Raw genomic sequence first — 13,457 nt, 5'->3', positions numbered from 1 at the left:
GCATGGCTCAGACCTGAGGGACTCCAAAGCCTGTTACTGGATATCTAAGCAAGGGCTTAGTCTGCATTTGAATTAACGTGTAGAAATAACAAATGACTTTTTTTTTAAAACCATTTTAATCAGGCTAAACTCTTGCGTTCCAGAAGGAGGGGAGACGCTGTCCTTGCACCTCACTTCCCTGTGCGCCCCGTTCACTACGATGCCAGTGTGGTTCTTGTCACCTAACTAGGCCTGTTCTTGTAGCCCCACTCTCCTCACCTCCCCAACCTCCAAATCACTGTTTTATCATCAGGATCAAGAGGTCCCCTCCTGCTCCATAATGATCCCACATGATGCCCATGTTTCTCAGCATTTCAGCCTTTGGGACCCCATGGATCAGGGAATAGCAAATTCTCTCATCCTGGCTGTAATGCATACCACTAAAGGCAAGACCTGGGAGAACACTGTGAAGAATCATTGCACAACACCTGATTCTTCTTGACCTGTCGGGCCTTAAAAACTAATGCCACCTTAAGTGACATTACAAGTGGCGCCATTATGGGCACACAAGGGCGTATTAACATGGCAGCCTAAGACGGCGCCGGGAGTAAGTAGGGTGGGAGTGTCTGCGGGAACCTTGCCTTAGCCCTTATTGGCCAAATATGCACTTCCGCGCTAGTGAACACTGCATGATTGCAATAGCTAGGCATTGAGACAGGATGCATGCTCTCGTAACCTTTAAGCTGATTGGAGGATGTAAAAAATCTCCCTTCCCTATTTGTCTTTAAAAGCAAGTGCTTGTGTGGTAATAAACGGCACTGCTCGACAGAACCCCCGCCGCATCTGAGTGTCCTTTAACCGGCTGGTTGGGGCCGGCGGCTGTGCTCACCTCTCTTCACGGCTCTCTTCCTCCATCTCCTCTCAACGGGGACTGGGGAAAGAGGAATCTGGGCAATTCGCCTGCCCACCAGAAGGGACACCAAGGGAGAGACTGATAGCAAGGCAAGGGCTGTTCAGGTCAGCCGGTGGCGGACCCGACATTAACCATTTCTGTATGATAATGCTCTAGAATGAAGAGTACACTGAATATAGTAGCATTTAATACCTGCTTCCATAAAATCCCCCAAGAAGCCACACAGTTAATAGTTTGCTTTTCAGCTTGGCTTATTTATCGTCCTTTCTTGTATCATCAGTACTCTTCAAGCAGGAATAGGGGCAAAAGAACTAGATTGTTTTTCTCCATGACTTCATAATTAATTCTACATTTAAAAAAAGCTGTATGTCTGTGCTAAAGAACAGGACATAGTCTGTCTTTCCAAATTTCCGTAAACCAGGTTTTCTCAAGCTGAGCTGTTCACATTTTGTGCTGGCTGACTCTCTGTGGTAGGGGCCGTCCTGTGCATTGTAGAGTGTTTAGCAGCATCCCTGGCCTTTGCTCACTAGTACCCTCATCTCAAGTTATGGCAATCAAAATTGTCGTCAGACATTGCCAGATGTCGTTTATGGGGAGAAATTGCCCTCAGTTGAGAACCACTGGTATAAACATAAAACTTGACAATCTTAATGTGTTTTTCTTTTTTCTTTGAATGATAGGAGGTAACTGTCATTGTGAAGAGCACATTATCATATCTGATATTTTATCCTCTTAATATTTTCAGCTTTTTTAGATATTGATCTCATGATTACATACTTTTGAGAATCAAATATATAAACTATCATTTCATTCTCTTTCTTTTTTCCAGTATGCAAGCATTGAAAAAAACGGTGAATTTTTCATGTCTCCCAATGACTTTGTCACTCGATATTTGAACATTTTTGGAGAAAGGCAGCCTAATCCAAAGACTGTGGAACTTTTAAGTGGCGTGGTGGATCAGACTAAAGATGGGTATGTTTATTTTAAATTATGTTGTTCAATTTTTTTTGTTCAGAACAGCTTTCTTTTGCTTTTATGATCCAGAAGTCATTAAATATAATACCTCCCCATCTCTGAAGAGCACTTCTTCTATCTCTTACTATTAATATATTATTTTAGAAATAATTTTCTTAGCATTTCCTTCAATGGTCATTTCACAGTTGGGGATTCTCTTTATATTTTTTGACTAGTTTAAAGAACTCTTTATAGTTTCACAGAACTATTATAATCAATGAGGTGATATGAAGATGTACCAGAGTGTTGGCATGTATGTTTGTATTTTTCAAGGAAGCTGTAAAATTGTGAGTAAATGTAAAACATAGCTCTATGAATGTAACTTTTCTATAATCTTTCCCTTTGCTCAAATCATCTTTAAAATAGCATATGATTAAATGGTACAGATCTAGCAGACAGAATAATATGGTGATTCCAAATATCTAAGAAAGGTGTCTGCAAAAGTTGGAGGAAAGAACTTGTTCCATATAGAATTAAATAGGACACTTTGCAAAATGCCTTTGGTTTTGTTTTTCCTACCAGTCTTCCCTGCTTACATTTTAAAAATGAGTTTTTCTTAAGCTGTATAAGATTATAGTTGGCTTTCACCATTAAGCACAGAATTTTGGGTTCCAAACTCTTAATAATTTAAGAACCAATGCCCCTTAATAAAGTATAGTCTACGAGAACTAGTCTTCTCTATGTAAACTCTAGTGGACCTGGCCTTCTGTCCTAGCTGCATGCCAGCTCCCCTTTTGACAGATTGCAGTTACTTTCCATTGTGGGCTAGAGTTCTCTAGCTCTGAGCTTCTTCCATTTGTTAGAATTGTCATGTGTCTGATGTTCCCACATGCAGTGGTTTAAGATACAACTAATGTAAAATCTCTTGATGTATCTCAGATGTTCTCACTTTTCACCAGCACTTCCCCCCCCCTTTTTTTTTTTACTTATGCACCTGTTATACCATTTTTCATGGAAATAACTTCCTGTAAAATGAAGGCCTTTAAGACTGAGAGAGAGCATGAAGGGAATTAGCAGATATGCTGCTGCAGTACCCTGGAGGATTGCTGGATTATACCTTCTCTCTTTGTTCAAGTGGCAACATTTTTTTTCTTTTAAGCCCTGGCACTTCTGTTTTCTACCTCCATCCCAAGGTGGGATTCTTTGCTTGGTAGGAAAATGTATGAGCAGGCCTTTATTTCCTCACAGGAGCTCTCTAGGATGGTGAAGGGAGAGGCTGGGGTGTATTTCACACTAGTCCATTGAAGCAAAACCTACGCAGAACATAGATTTATTCTATGTTCAATATTTTTCTGTGGAAAATTTGGTTGTTTCTATGCCCTCTGTAACAACTCATGGTTCAAAGGAAGTGTGACTAAGCTCACATGCAGCATGAATTATCTGACTCAGTGTTTGGGATCAATTTTTTTTCTAATTTGATAGTTTAAAAAAATTTGAACTACAGAAGAGTTGAAAGAATACAGTGAACACACAATCTATACCCTTACCTAGATTGACTAATTGTTAACATTTTTACCATCTTAGTGCTCTCTTCATACACACACATAATTTTACCTTTTGGTTGGATCATTTAAGTGTAATTTGCAGACATCACAATATTTCAGCATTTATTTTCCAGCACTAGGAACATTCTCCTATGTAACCACCATACCATTATCATACTTAGGAGGATTAATAATCATGTCAAATATCATCTAATATCCAGTCCATATTCAAATATACTAGATCTTCCCACCGACCCACACTTCAAATAGCTCATTACTTTTTCTTGTTTCTTCCTTTTTTCTTTGTTTTTTGGTCCAGTATCCAGTCGGGGTTCTTGTACTACATTTAGTTTATCTTGTCTCTTTTAATGCAGAACAGGCCCTCGAATTTTCTAGTTTTTTGTGATAATTGACTTTTAAAATCCAGGCTAGTAATTTTGTTGAAGGTCCTGCATTCTGGACGTGTCTGGTGGTTTCCTCATCATTAAATTCAGAGTAAATTTTTGGATGCAGGTTAGTCGATATCCCGTACTACCTATTGTGTCTCCCCGGGAGGCATGTTACCCCAACACCGATGATGCTAGCTTTGATCACTTAGTGAAGGTGTGTCCACCAGATATTTCCATTGTGGAGAGTCCATCCTTTTTTTTTTTTTTCATTTTGTGATTAGTAGATAATCTGTAGGGTAATACTTAGAGTTCACATGGATATCCTGTTCCCCAGCAACCTTTCACCCTATGGTTGTAGCATCCATGATGATCCTTTCCTGACTCAGTTATTATATTGGTATTCGAAAAGTGGTGATTTTTCTATCATTTCTCCTATATTTACTGTTCAGTATTTTTTGGTAAAGGAAAGCTTCCTTCTCTTCACCCCTTTCCCTTCTTTCTTAATCTTTTATATCAATATAAATTTGTGGTTTTATTAATTTTTAATTTAATGTGTTATAATCCAGCACCGTTATTCTCTTAGATGCTCAAATTGTCCCAGTCTGGTACCGTTGAGTGTTGCTTGCTCTTGGCAAATAAGATGTTCCAGGCTCTCCTTGGAGTGTTCCTGCCTTTCACCTGGAAAGCCCTCATTCCTTTTAGTTGGAGATGGTGCTCAGAAGCAAAGAGTTAGTCACTGGCTTATTGTTATGAGGGTGTCACTGTGTTTCTCCGATTTTTCAGTGAAGAGCTTGGTAATATACTTTTAAAAAATTTGAAAGTATGCAATGATGTTTCCTGTTTAAATTTAACATTACAGGATATTTCTTTGTTTTTAAACTTGTGTATCTCTTTCTCTCTTCAATGAAAATTTTCATTTCTATATACATTAATATATTTATGGGCATTAATTTTATGTAATTGGAATGTCTGCTGATGTATTTTGTCTTCTATCCCCCGTCTGATTAATACACATGCCTCTCCTTTTTTAAAAACATATAATTTCAAAAAATAAAGCCTTTAAATTTATTAGATGCGAACAATGTAGCATACGTTTTAAATATATAACATGAAATATAGGTTTTTTCAAAAGCATGTAAAAAATTTGAAAGATTGGCTTTGTTTTCCTGGTTTTGCAGAGGAAATAAGGGAGGCCCTTGGTATTCAAGCAATTTGCTGCAAAAAGGTGCCCAGGGCTATTTGGCTCCAAACTTCTTGGCCTTTCACATTTTCTGGGCTTCCCCTTCTCATAATCCTTCAGTCCTCTTTAGCCTGACATTTCTTTTAGATTTTGCATTATCTTAAATCTCAGTGTTTTACTGTGACAGGAAAAATATTAGATGGCCTTGATCCTTTGCCCTATAACTAACTTTTTTTTTAGTTGCAAAAACAGTAAACATCTCAGTTTTAAAAGGGAAAACAACCACCCATAGTTTTCTCACCTTGACACAAATATTTAGAATTTGAGTATCTTTCATGATTTGTTAACCCACATAGATATTTTTTCATAACTTGAATTCATTTGAATTGTAATACTTCTATAATCGTTTAGAATATATTTCATCTCTCCATATGTTGTTCATATTAAGTGTTTAAATAGCTTCATTTTCTCTCAAGTTGATGTGCCATACTTTATGAATTCATGCCCTTATAGAATTATTTCAGGCTCCAGTTTTCTGCTATATGTAATATTGGACCAAGAATCTTCATGCATATGACATTTTCCCCTTCTGCTTAATTACCTCCTTAGAAAGAATGTAGGAGAGGGATTCCTGGGTCTAAAAGCAGAAATATGGGATGGCCCACCATATGTGTTACAGTAATGCTTTCCAAAGTGACTGCACAAGTTGATGAACTCACACAAGGTATTTAAGCTTACTGAGTTTAGTAGTCCATTTTTGTGTTGCTATGACTGAATACCTGAGACCAGACAATTTACACAGAAAAGATTATTTGGCTCATGATTCTGGGACAGCTGCATTTGGAGCAGGTTTTAGGCTGCTTCTACTCATGGCAGTCTCTGTTTATAGTCTCCCTGCCTATGTTTGCAAAGAAATCACGTGGCGACAGAGGAAGCAAGAGATGGAAGGGGAGGTGCCAGGCTCTTTTTAATGACCTGCTCAAACTAATACACTCTCCAGGGAGGGTATTAGTTTATTAATGAGGGCTCTGGCCCATGACCCAAACACCTCCCATTAGGCCTCACCTCTTAAAGGTTCTGCTTCCCAACACTGCCACATTAGAGATCAGATTCCACCATGAGTTTTGGTGGGGGCACACATATTCAAATTGTGTCAGTGAGCTACTAGCATACCATGGGGCCAGCATTTGAGCCTAGCCCTGCCCCAGACCTGAGGCCCCCGAAGCTGTGCATGCGCCATTTTCCCTAACCCTAGCCCTGACACACAGCTCCTCAGTGCTTACTTCACGGATAGGTATATGCATACACCTGTTCCTAATGCAGACTGTGAATGCCTTCATTTCCTCTTCCTTTCGCTTTCTTTGGACCCATAGCATTTGTCAAGGTCACAAGTCATCTTCCCAAATCAACTACTGTTTCTTGAAAGAATAACATGACAGAAGCCACATGTCAGCCCTGGAAGCACAAACATGCACAACAACAGGAAGTTCTGGCTTGGCTCCCTTAGTCTGGCCAGGCTCTTTTGGGATGTAATCACCTAGCTTGACTGGACAGAGGGATTTTATTACATAACCTGATTACAATTTGAAAAACTACTTGTAGATTGATAACTTCAGTATTTAAAAATAACGTCAGCCATGTTGATTCAGGTGTCACAGTGAATTGAAATACTCATTTTTAGGCAGTTTCTGGCCCATTACCTGTGGTTCCTTGAGGGGAAGAACCAGCTTCTGTGTATTTTATTCTCTCCAGTCCAATCTAGTCCCCATCTAGTGTCTGGTGTTGTTCATATCAATTTGTTTACTACATTTTTTTTTCCTTTTTGTCTTTTTTCGTGTCCAGCAACGGATCGCAACCCTCAGTGTAGCGCCCATACCGGACCAGGACCGGCAACGGGATCGCAACCCTCGGTGTTGTGCCCGCACCTCGCTCAGCCAGTGAGCGGGAACCGGTCTGTATGTGGGATCCGAACCCTCGGCGGGAGTGCCACTGCGCTCCCAAGCGGCGCACTGTAGCAGTGCGCCACCAGGCCGGCCCTTACTACATTTTCTAATGAAAGCCTAGGAGTGGAAGCTGGGGTTAAATTCTAGGTTGCTCGCTGTAGTAGGCTGAATAATGGCCACCTGTTGATATTAAGTCCTAATTCTTTGAATTTGTACATGTTACCTTATTTGGAAAAAGGGTCTCTGCAGATGAAACTAAGAATTCTGAGATGAAGAGATTACCTTGGATTATCTGGTTACCCTGGGCCCTAAATTCCTCTTTATAAGATGGAGGCAAAAGGAGATTTGACCTAAACACAGGGAAGAGGAGGAGACAGTGTGACCACAGAGATCAGAGTGATGTGACCACAAGCCAAGGAATGCCTGGATCCACCAGAAACTGGAAGAGACAAGGAAGGATTTTCCCTTAGAACCTTCCAAGAGAGTCTGTGGCCTTGTTGGCAACTTGATTTAGAACTTCTGGTCCCCAGAACTGGGATAGAATAAATTTTTGTTGTGTTAAGCCACCCAGTTTGTGGTAATTTGTTTTACTTATTTTTAATTGACAAATAAAAATTACATATGGTATATTCATTGTGTACAACACAATGTTTTGAAATATATATACATTGTGAAATGGCTAAGTCAAGCTAATTAATTTATCCATTATCTCACTTGTTTTTTTGTGGTGAGAATACTTAAAATCTTTTCTTAGCAATTTTCTAGTATATAACTATATGTTGTTTTTTACTGTAGTCATCATGTTATACAATAGATTTCTTGAAATTTATTCCTCCTGTTAACTAAAATTTTGCATTCTTTGACCAACATCACCCAAATACACCCCTCATCCCACCACTCCCTGCCCTGGGTGCCAGTTCCTGGTAACCATCATTCTACTCTCTGCTTCTGTGAGTTTGATTTTTTTAGATTCCATATGTATGTGAGATCATGTGCTGTTTGTCTTTTTGTGCCTGGATTATTTCATTTAACGTCCTCTAGTTTCATCAATATTGTCCCAAAACTTCTGAATAGTATTCCATTCTGTATATATACCACATTTTTTGTATCCATTCATCTGTTGGTGGACACTTGGGTTGGTTCCTTATCTTGGCTATTGTGAATAGCGCTCCTATGAACATGGGAGTGCAGCTATCTCTTCAACATACTGATTTCATTTTCTTGTGGTAATTTGTTACAGCAATCCTAGGAAACTAATACATTCATGTAGCTATTATCTCTGCGGAATTAGAAAGCCTATAATTGTGAAGTATTTTCATTGACCAAAGACCGGTCTGATCTACATTTTCCAGTGGTAGATTTTGGCTTGGTCCAGACATTTTCCAGGCTGAGACCCCTGCCATAAACTGTTCATGAGGGTCTGGCCACTTCATGAAGACTTCACCTATGTGTAGGTTTGGGCTGACCTCTGGGTGGGGAAATTAAGCACCCTTATGCTGCATGAACATATGGTTTCAACACTGCAGCTTGTTGGTAAAGGGATCCTGTTTTCTGGAACACTCTTGTTTCTAGTTAATTATTCATGAGGTGCTGATTTAGGGGGGACTTCTCACTGAGCACTATCCAGTCAATCGTTCAGCAGCTATTCGAGAACCTCATCTCTGTGCCTGGCAGTGTTGTGTGTACTGAGGATAATAACATGGTGAGTGGAAGAAACACGGTGCTTGCCCTCTTGGAACTTCTAATTTAACAGAACAGACAGGTGTTAGAGAACCACAGATACATGTTAATTGACGTTGTGATACTGCTGTGAAGGAGAGACAGGGTGTGAGAGACAGCAAATGGGGCTTCTTGGGCTGGAGGTCAGGGAAGACTTCCCGTGAGTGACATTTGAGCTGTAAGAGTTGGAGGATGCAGAGGACAGAGTGTTGCAGGCAGAGAGAGTAGTTGTTGCAAAGGCCTGAAACTCTGAAATGCAGAGGCTGGCAGGCCTGGAGCATTGAAGTGCAGGGTGCTGTGGTGGGAGGGGGCCCATGTCCAGACTGTGCAGGGACTCGTACTTCATGTTAGGGATTGGGGGTCTATCTTAATTGATGGAGACCATGAGAGGCTGGCTTGAATCACAGCATACTTGTTGCTACTATTCTTTGTTTTGTTTAGATTTCCCTGCATTTCACTCTTTTAATTAATTTAATGATGGGTTATTCAATTTATGAAGTTTCTTAAGGGAGTTAAGAAACTTTGAGTGCCCAGGTCTGGAAGCCTTGTGTTTGATGGGCTCATAAGTGAGGAAGGCTTGTCTCAGCATGTGATGAGGAGCAGGTGGGTATCTGAGGGCTTCCCGGGGCCCAGACCCTCTTCCTGATTTCCAACTGCGTAGCTATTTTGTGAACTCTCCGCTTGCTGTTGGATATGTGTGTAGATTTTTGATGTGTCTTTTAGATTTTGGTTGTGTTTATATGCTTTCATTTAAAATAGGAATGAAGCTTTGAATATCTTCTAAGTGTTAAATGTAATTTTTATACGTTGTGCACACAGCTTATCTACGAAGGGCAGAGTGAAAATAAATATTGTATGGGTTCCTTTGAGCTTTGCAAACATGTGTCTATTTGTTTTTGAGGGTAAAAAACTGTGCTCACCAGTGCCAGTCCTTCTCACCTGGGAAGACTTAAGTGCGGCCTAGAACAAGTGGGGGTGCTGAGGGCCAGGCTTGCTGCCAGCCACAGGTGCCGACCCTGACTGTGAGGGTGGGCACTCGGGGCTCAGGTATCTGACTGTTGCTAGCATCACGTGTGAATTCACCACATGTACATTTTTCCATCTCAAGCGTGGAGCCTCTTGCATTCCATGCAAGGACAAAGTCGGCTCTTCTTTTGAGAAAGGGAATGTCGGATATCCCACGTCATTAGTGATGGGCCACCGGGCCCAACTTACTGCCTTGTCAGTCCCCATGTTGTTGAATCAAAATGATAGTAACGTAATCCGCATCTGCAAATAATTCCTTCCTGTTCAGAGTAAAGAGACGCATCCTGATGCATGAGGAAAAAGCGTGTCAAAGAAGAAACGATAGAAAAGAAATCTAGGGTTTTAAAATGTGTGGCCTCTATAAATAAAGCATGTTCTATGCCTTTCCCATGTTAACTATTATCCATCTAAGGGGAAAAAAGTACGACCTTTTAAATACTTCACAAGGTGAAGGAGGATATAATAATGTTGATGGTAAAATCATTTCTATATACCTGTTTTCACTTTGTGAGGCTGTCGCATGAAATCCAGGCCTTGGCCACATGCTGGGAGTTAATGAGGTTTACAATTGACAATGCTTAAAGAGTATTAGGGTAATGTATTTAAACATCAGCAGTTCACAGCTCAAAATAAATGCTCCTCATCTGTCAGATATCATCCGAATCAGTAAGAGGAGGCCTTTCAATTTGCTAATGAGGAAAGTTTTCTACACTACTAGGTGGACACAGATTTCAGATAAACACCTGAACTTCATAAACTATAGAATTGAACAAAGGCATCTCTTTAATTAAAAAAAGATAATAATCAACAGCAGTCACCTGAAAAGCTTAAATTTTCTTCTTAGTCATCAGACTCCCAAATTAATCTACCAAAACAAAAAGCCTCATTAACAGCTCTCATTGAATCAGTGTTATTTTCTTCTTTCTCTCAAGATGTCTGATTAACCCCCTTTCTTTTTGTATTACTCACTTCGTGTTAATATCTGATGTCTGAAATCATAGCGTGCAGTGTGGTGGCTAGACACTGTCTATGCGGAGTAAATTAAGAAGAATTTTTAAAAAGGTCTGCATTATGTCGCTGATGTATTAGAAAATCTTTAGGAATGTCAGGTGCCTAGGTTTTATTTTTCTTTTTAATTCCAGAAAGGGTTGATTAATGACTAGGTACTGATTTCGCTTCTCATTCATATGTACGGATAGTCCTCCTCCTCCTCCACCCCCTTCCCCTCCTACTTACCAAGCCAGTCCTTCTTTTGGAGGCTTTTGCTGAAAAAGGGAAGGTGAAATATGGGACCACAACTGGAGTAAAAAGGGAGGCCAAAGGAGAGTCTTTTGTAGGTGTGCTGAAGGGAGAGACTCAGTAGAGAATAGAGAAAACTAATATGCGGAGAGAAAAGGGAAACGTTCTGTTGCGTTGTCTAGGAAGCTGGCTTCTGATAGGAACATGTAAATTTTGTCTAGAACAGCCGTCCTCCAAGTGTAGTCAGTGGACCTCTGCAAGTCCTTGAGATCTTCTCAGGAGTGCAGGAGGTCAAAACTATTTATATGATACTACTAAAGCCTGATCTGCCTTTTTCACTGTGTTGATATTTGAACTGATGATTCCAAAAGCAATGGTGGTAAAATTGCTGGTGCCTTAACACCAAATAGTTATGGTCTGAATGTTGGTGCCCCCCAAAATTCATGTTGAAACCTAACCTCCATGTTGATGACACTAAGAGATGAGACTTTGGGGAGGTACTTAGGTCATGAGGGCTCTGCCCTTATAAGTGGGATTAGTGTCCTTATTAATAGAAGCTTGAGGGAGTGAGCCTCTTTGTCCCTTCTGCAATGTAAGGATACATAGAAGGTGCCATCAGTGAGGAACAGGCCCTCACCAGACACGAAACCTACTGGCACCTTGATCTTAGCCTTCCCAGCCCCTGGAACTATGTGCAATAAATTTCTGTTGTTTATAAATTTCCCAGTCTAAGGACTTCGTTATAGCAGTCTGAACGTATTAAGACAGATACCAAGCCAAATAGTATGAGTAGTCATTATATTATTCACCATACGCTTATTACCATAATAATCCCAATTCTGCTTCAGAATACCCTTGAAGAAGCAGTAAAAATTATTGATTTTTAAATTTTGCTGTTAAATACACATCATTTAAAAATTCTGTGTAACTGAATGGGAAGTACACATGAACTTCTTACTGTAGTATGATGGTTGTTTGGAGAAAACCTCTTCAGCATTTGCTAGCTGAGCTAGTCTTTTTTGTCTTTTTCATGGAGTATTGTTTTTGTATGAAAGAATGACTTATTTGAAAGAATGAAAATCTTCACAAAATACTCCTTCCTTTTTTAACTATGAATCTGCGTGAGGCTGAAATCCTTCGTATCCTTCAACCAAAACAACATATTACAGCAGATTAAATGCAGCTGTCTTTCATTAAATCAGACATTTAAGAGATTTGCAAAGATGTAAAGCTGCTTTTCCCACTAAATTTTTTGTTTTAGAAATGTTATTTTTCATACAAATATGTTATTAATATTACAATGTAATAGACTTATTCATTTTTTAATGAATTAATAAATATTTTTTAATTTTTCAGTTTTAATTTCTAATACAGTAAATATGATGGATATAACCCACATAAAAAAAGCTCTTTGGGTCCTCAGTAATTTATAAGTATGTAAAGGGATTCTGATACCTAAAAGTTTGAGAAACACTGAATTAGAAAAGTGGTAGGTAGGGAAGATAAGAGACTAGGGAAGGGATGTAGTGTAGACTTGCGATTGGGGTTTGGGGGAAGTTTTCTTCTGGTTTCCTTGACTTTTTTTCCAGGAAATAGATGAGAGGGAGGTGCAGATTGAGGTATTGGCAGTTTGTGGAGAGAGAATAATATACTAAATAGTCTTCTAGAAGAGGGAGGGTGAATGGATAAGGGAACAGCATGACTGCTGGGCAGGACCCACCTGAAGGCTTTGAAGGTTTGTGGTCATGAACGTTAGTGAGACCAGTCATTAGGGCTGTGGGTTTTCCAACTAAGTTCAGCTATTCAGGTTCAAGCATGGAGTAAGAAGAGTTGGATATAACCAAGGTCACGGTCTTGGCCATTCAGTAATCCAGAGTAGGAGAGGTTCCAGGGAGGTGTGGGGCATGCAAGGGAGCAATTATAATGACTGACTGTAGATGTAGTCTGGGTAAGGGGCAATGGGGGATGGTGAACAGGTGATAGGCTTCATGAATTGTAGGTTTCGGTGTGGGTGAAGATTGTTGAAGTTGGAATATTGGAGGGAGTGACCAGAACGACTAGGAGATAGTGGCCAGAAAGCAAGCTGCATGAAATTGAGAATGCAGAGTTATTAGTAATGGCAGAAGTTCAGAGTCTGACCATGGGAGTGAGTGGCTGAGGAATTGTGGAGAAAAGATCGTTGGAAGAAAGGAGTGAATGTAGTTGGAGGCCTTGCTGTTTGAAGGATCAGTGTATTGAAGGATCAGTATATTGAAGGATTAGTATGTTGAAAATGTTTCAGTTTGAAGGATAAATATACTGAAAATATTGAGAATTAAGGTAGGAGTGGGGTTGGAGAGAGTGTCAGTGAGCAAGGAGCTAAAAAGTGGCATAGGAGGAGGAATCAGGTTATTAGGTGATAGAAAATAGGAGGGGTGCTGAGTGGTATAGTCAGAGGATATAAGTATTTAAACTGGGGGGTTAGGAAGGAGGGGGTGGGGGCCTGTCTGAAAGAGGCAATGGGGAGGAAGCACCTGCCCACCCTGCTTATAGGCCTGGTGCAATGCAGCACTGCAGGAGGAAAGCCCATTC

At 40.1% G+C, this 13,457-nt stretch overlaps 1 protein-coding gene across 1 annotated transcript in view; it reads left to right on the top strand.

The window, feature by feature from the left end:
* Positions 1–319: 319 nt before the first annotated feature.
* Positions 320–13,457, top strand: part of SLC25A13 (solute carrier family 25 (aspartate/glutamate carrier), member 13) — a 159,143-nt gene continuing 146,005 nt past the window's right edge. The window contains exons 1-2 of the mRNA XM_008565821.1: positions 320–406; positions 1,722–1,864. Of these exons, the coding sequence (XP_008564043.1) occupies positions 320–406; positions 1,722–1,864 (230 nt within the window). The remainder of the gene's footprint in view (positions 407–1,721; positions 1,865–13,457) is intronic.

This window comes from Galeopterus variegatus, unplaced genomic scaffold, assembly GCF_000696425.1.
Source record: "Galeopterus variegatus unplaced genomic scaffold, G_variegatus-3.0.2 Scaffold206, whole genome shotgun sequence".
In the NCBI taxonomy this organism is placed as follows: domain Eukaryota; kingdom Metazoa; phylum Chordata; class Mammalia; order Dermoptera; family Cynocephalidae; genus Galeopterus; species Galeopterus variegatus.
The sequence above is the reverse complement of the archived record's forward strand: the minus strand, read 5'-3'. Positions and strand labels throughout refer to the sequence as shown.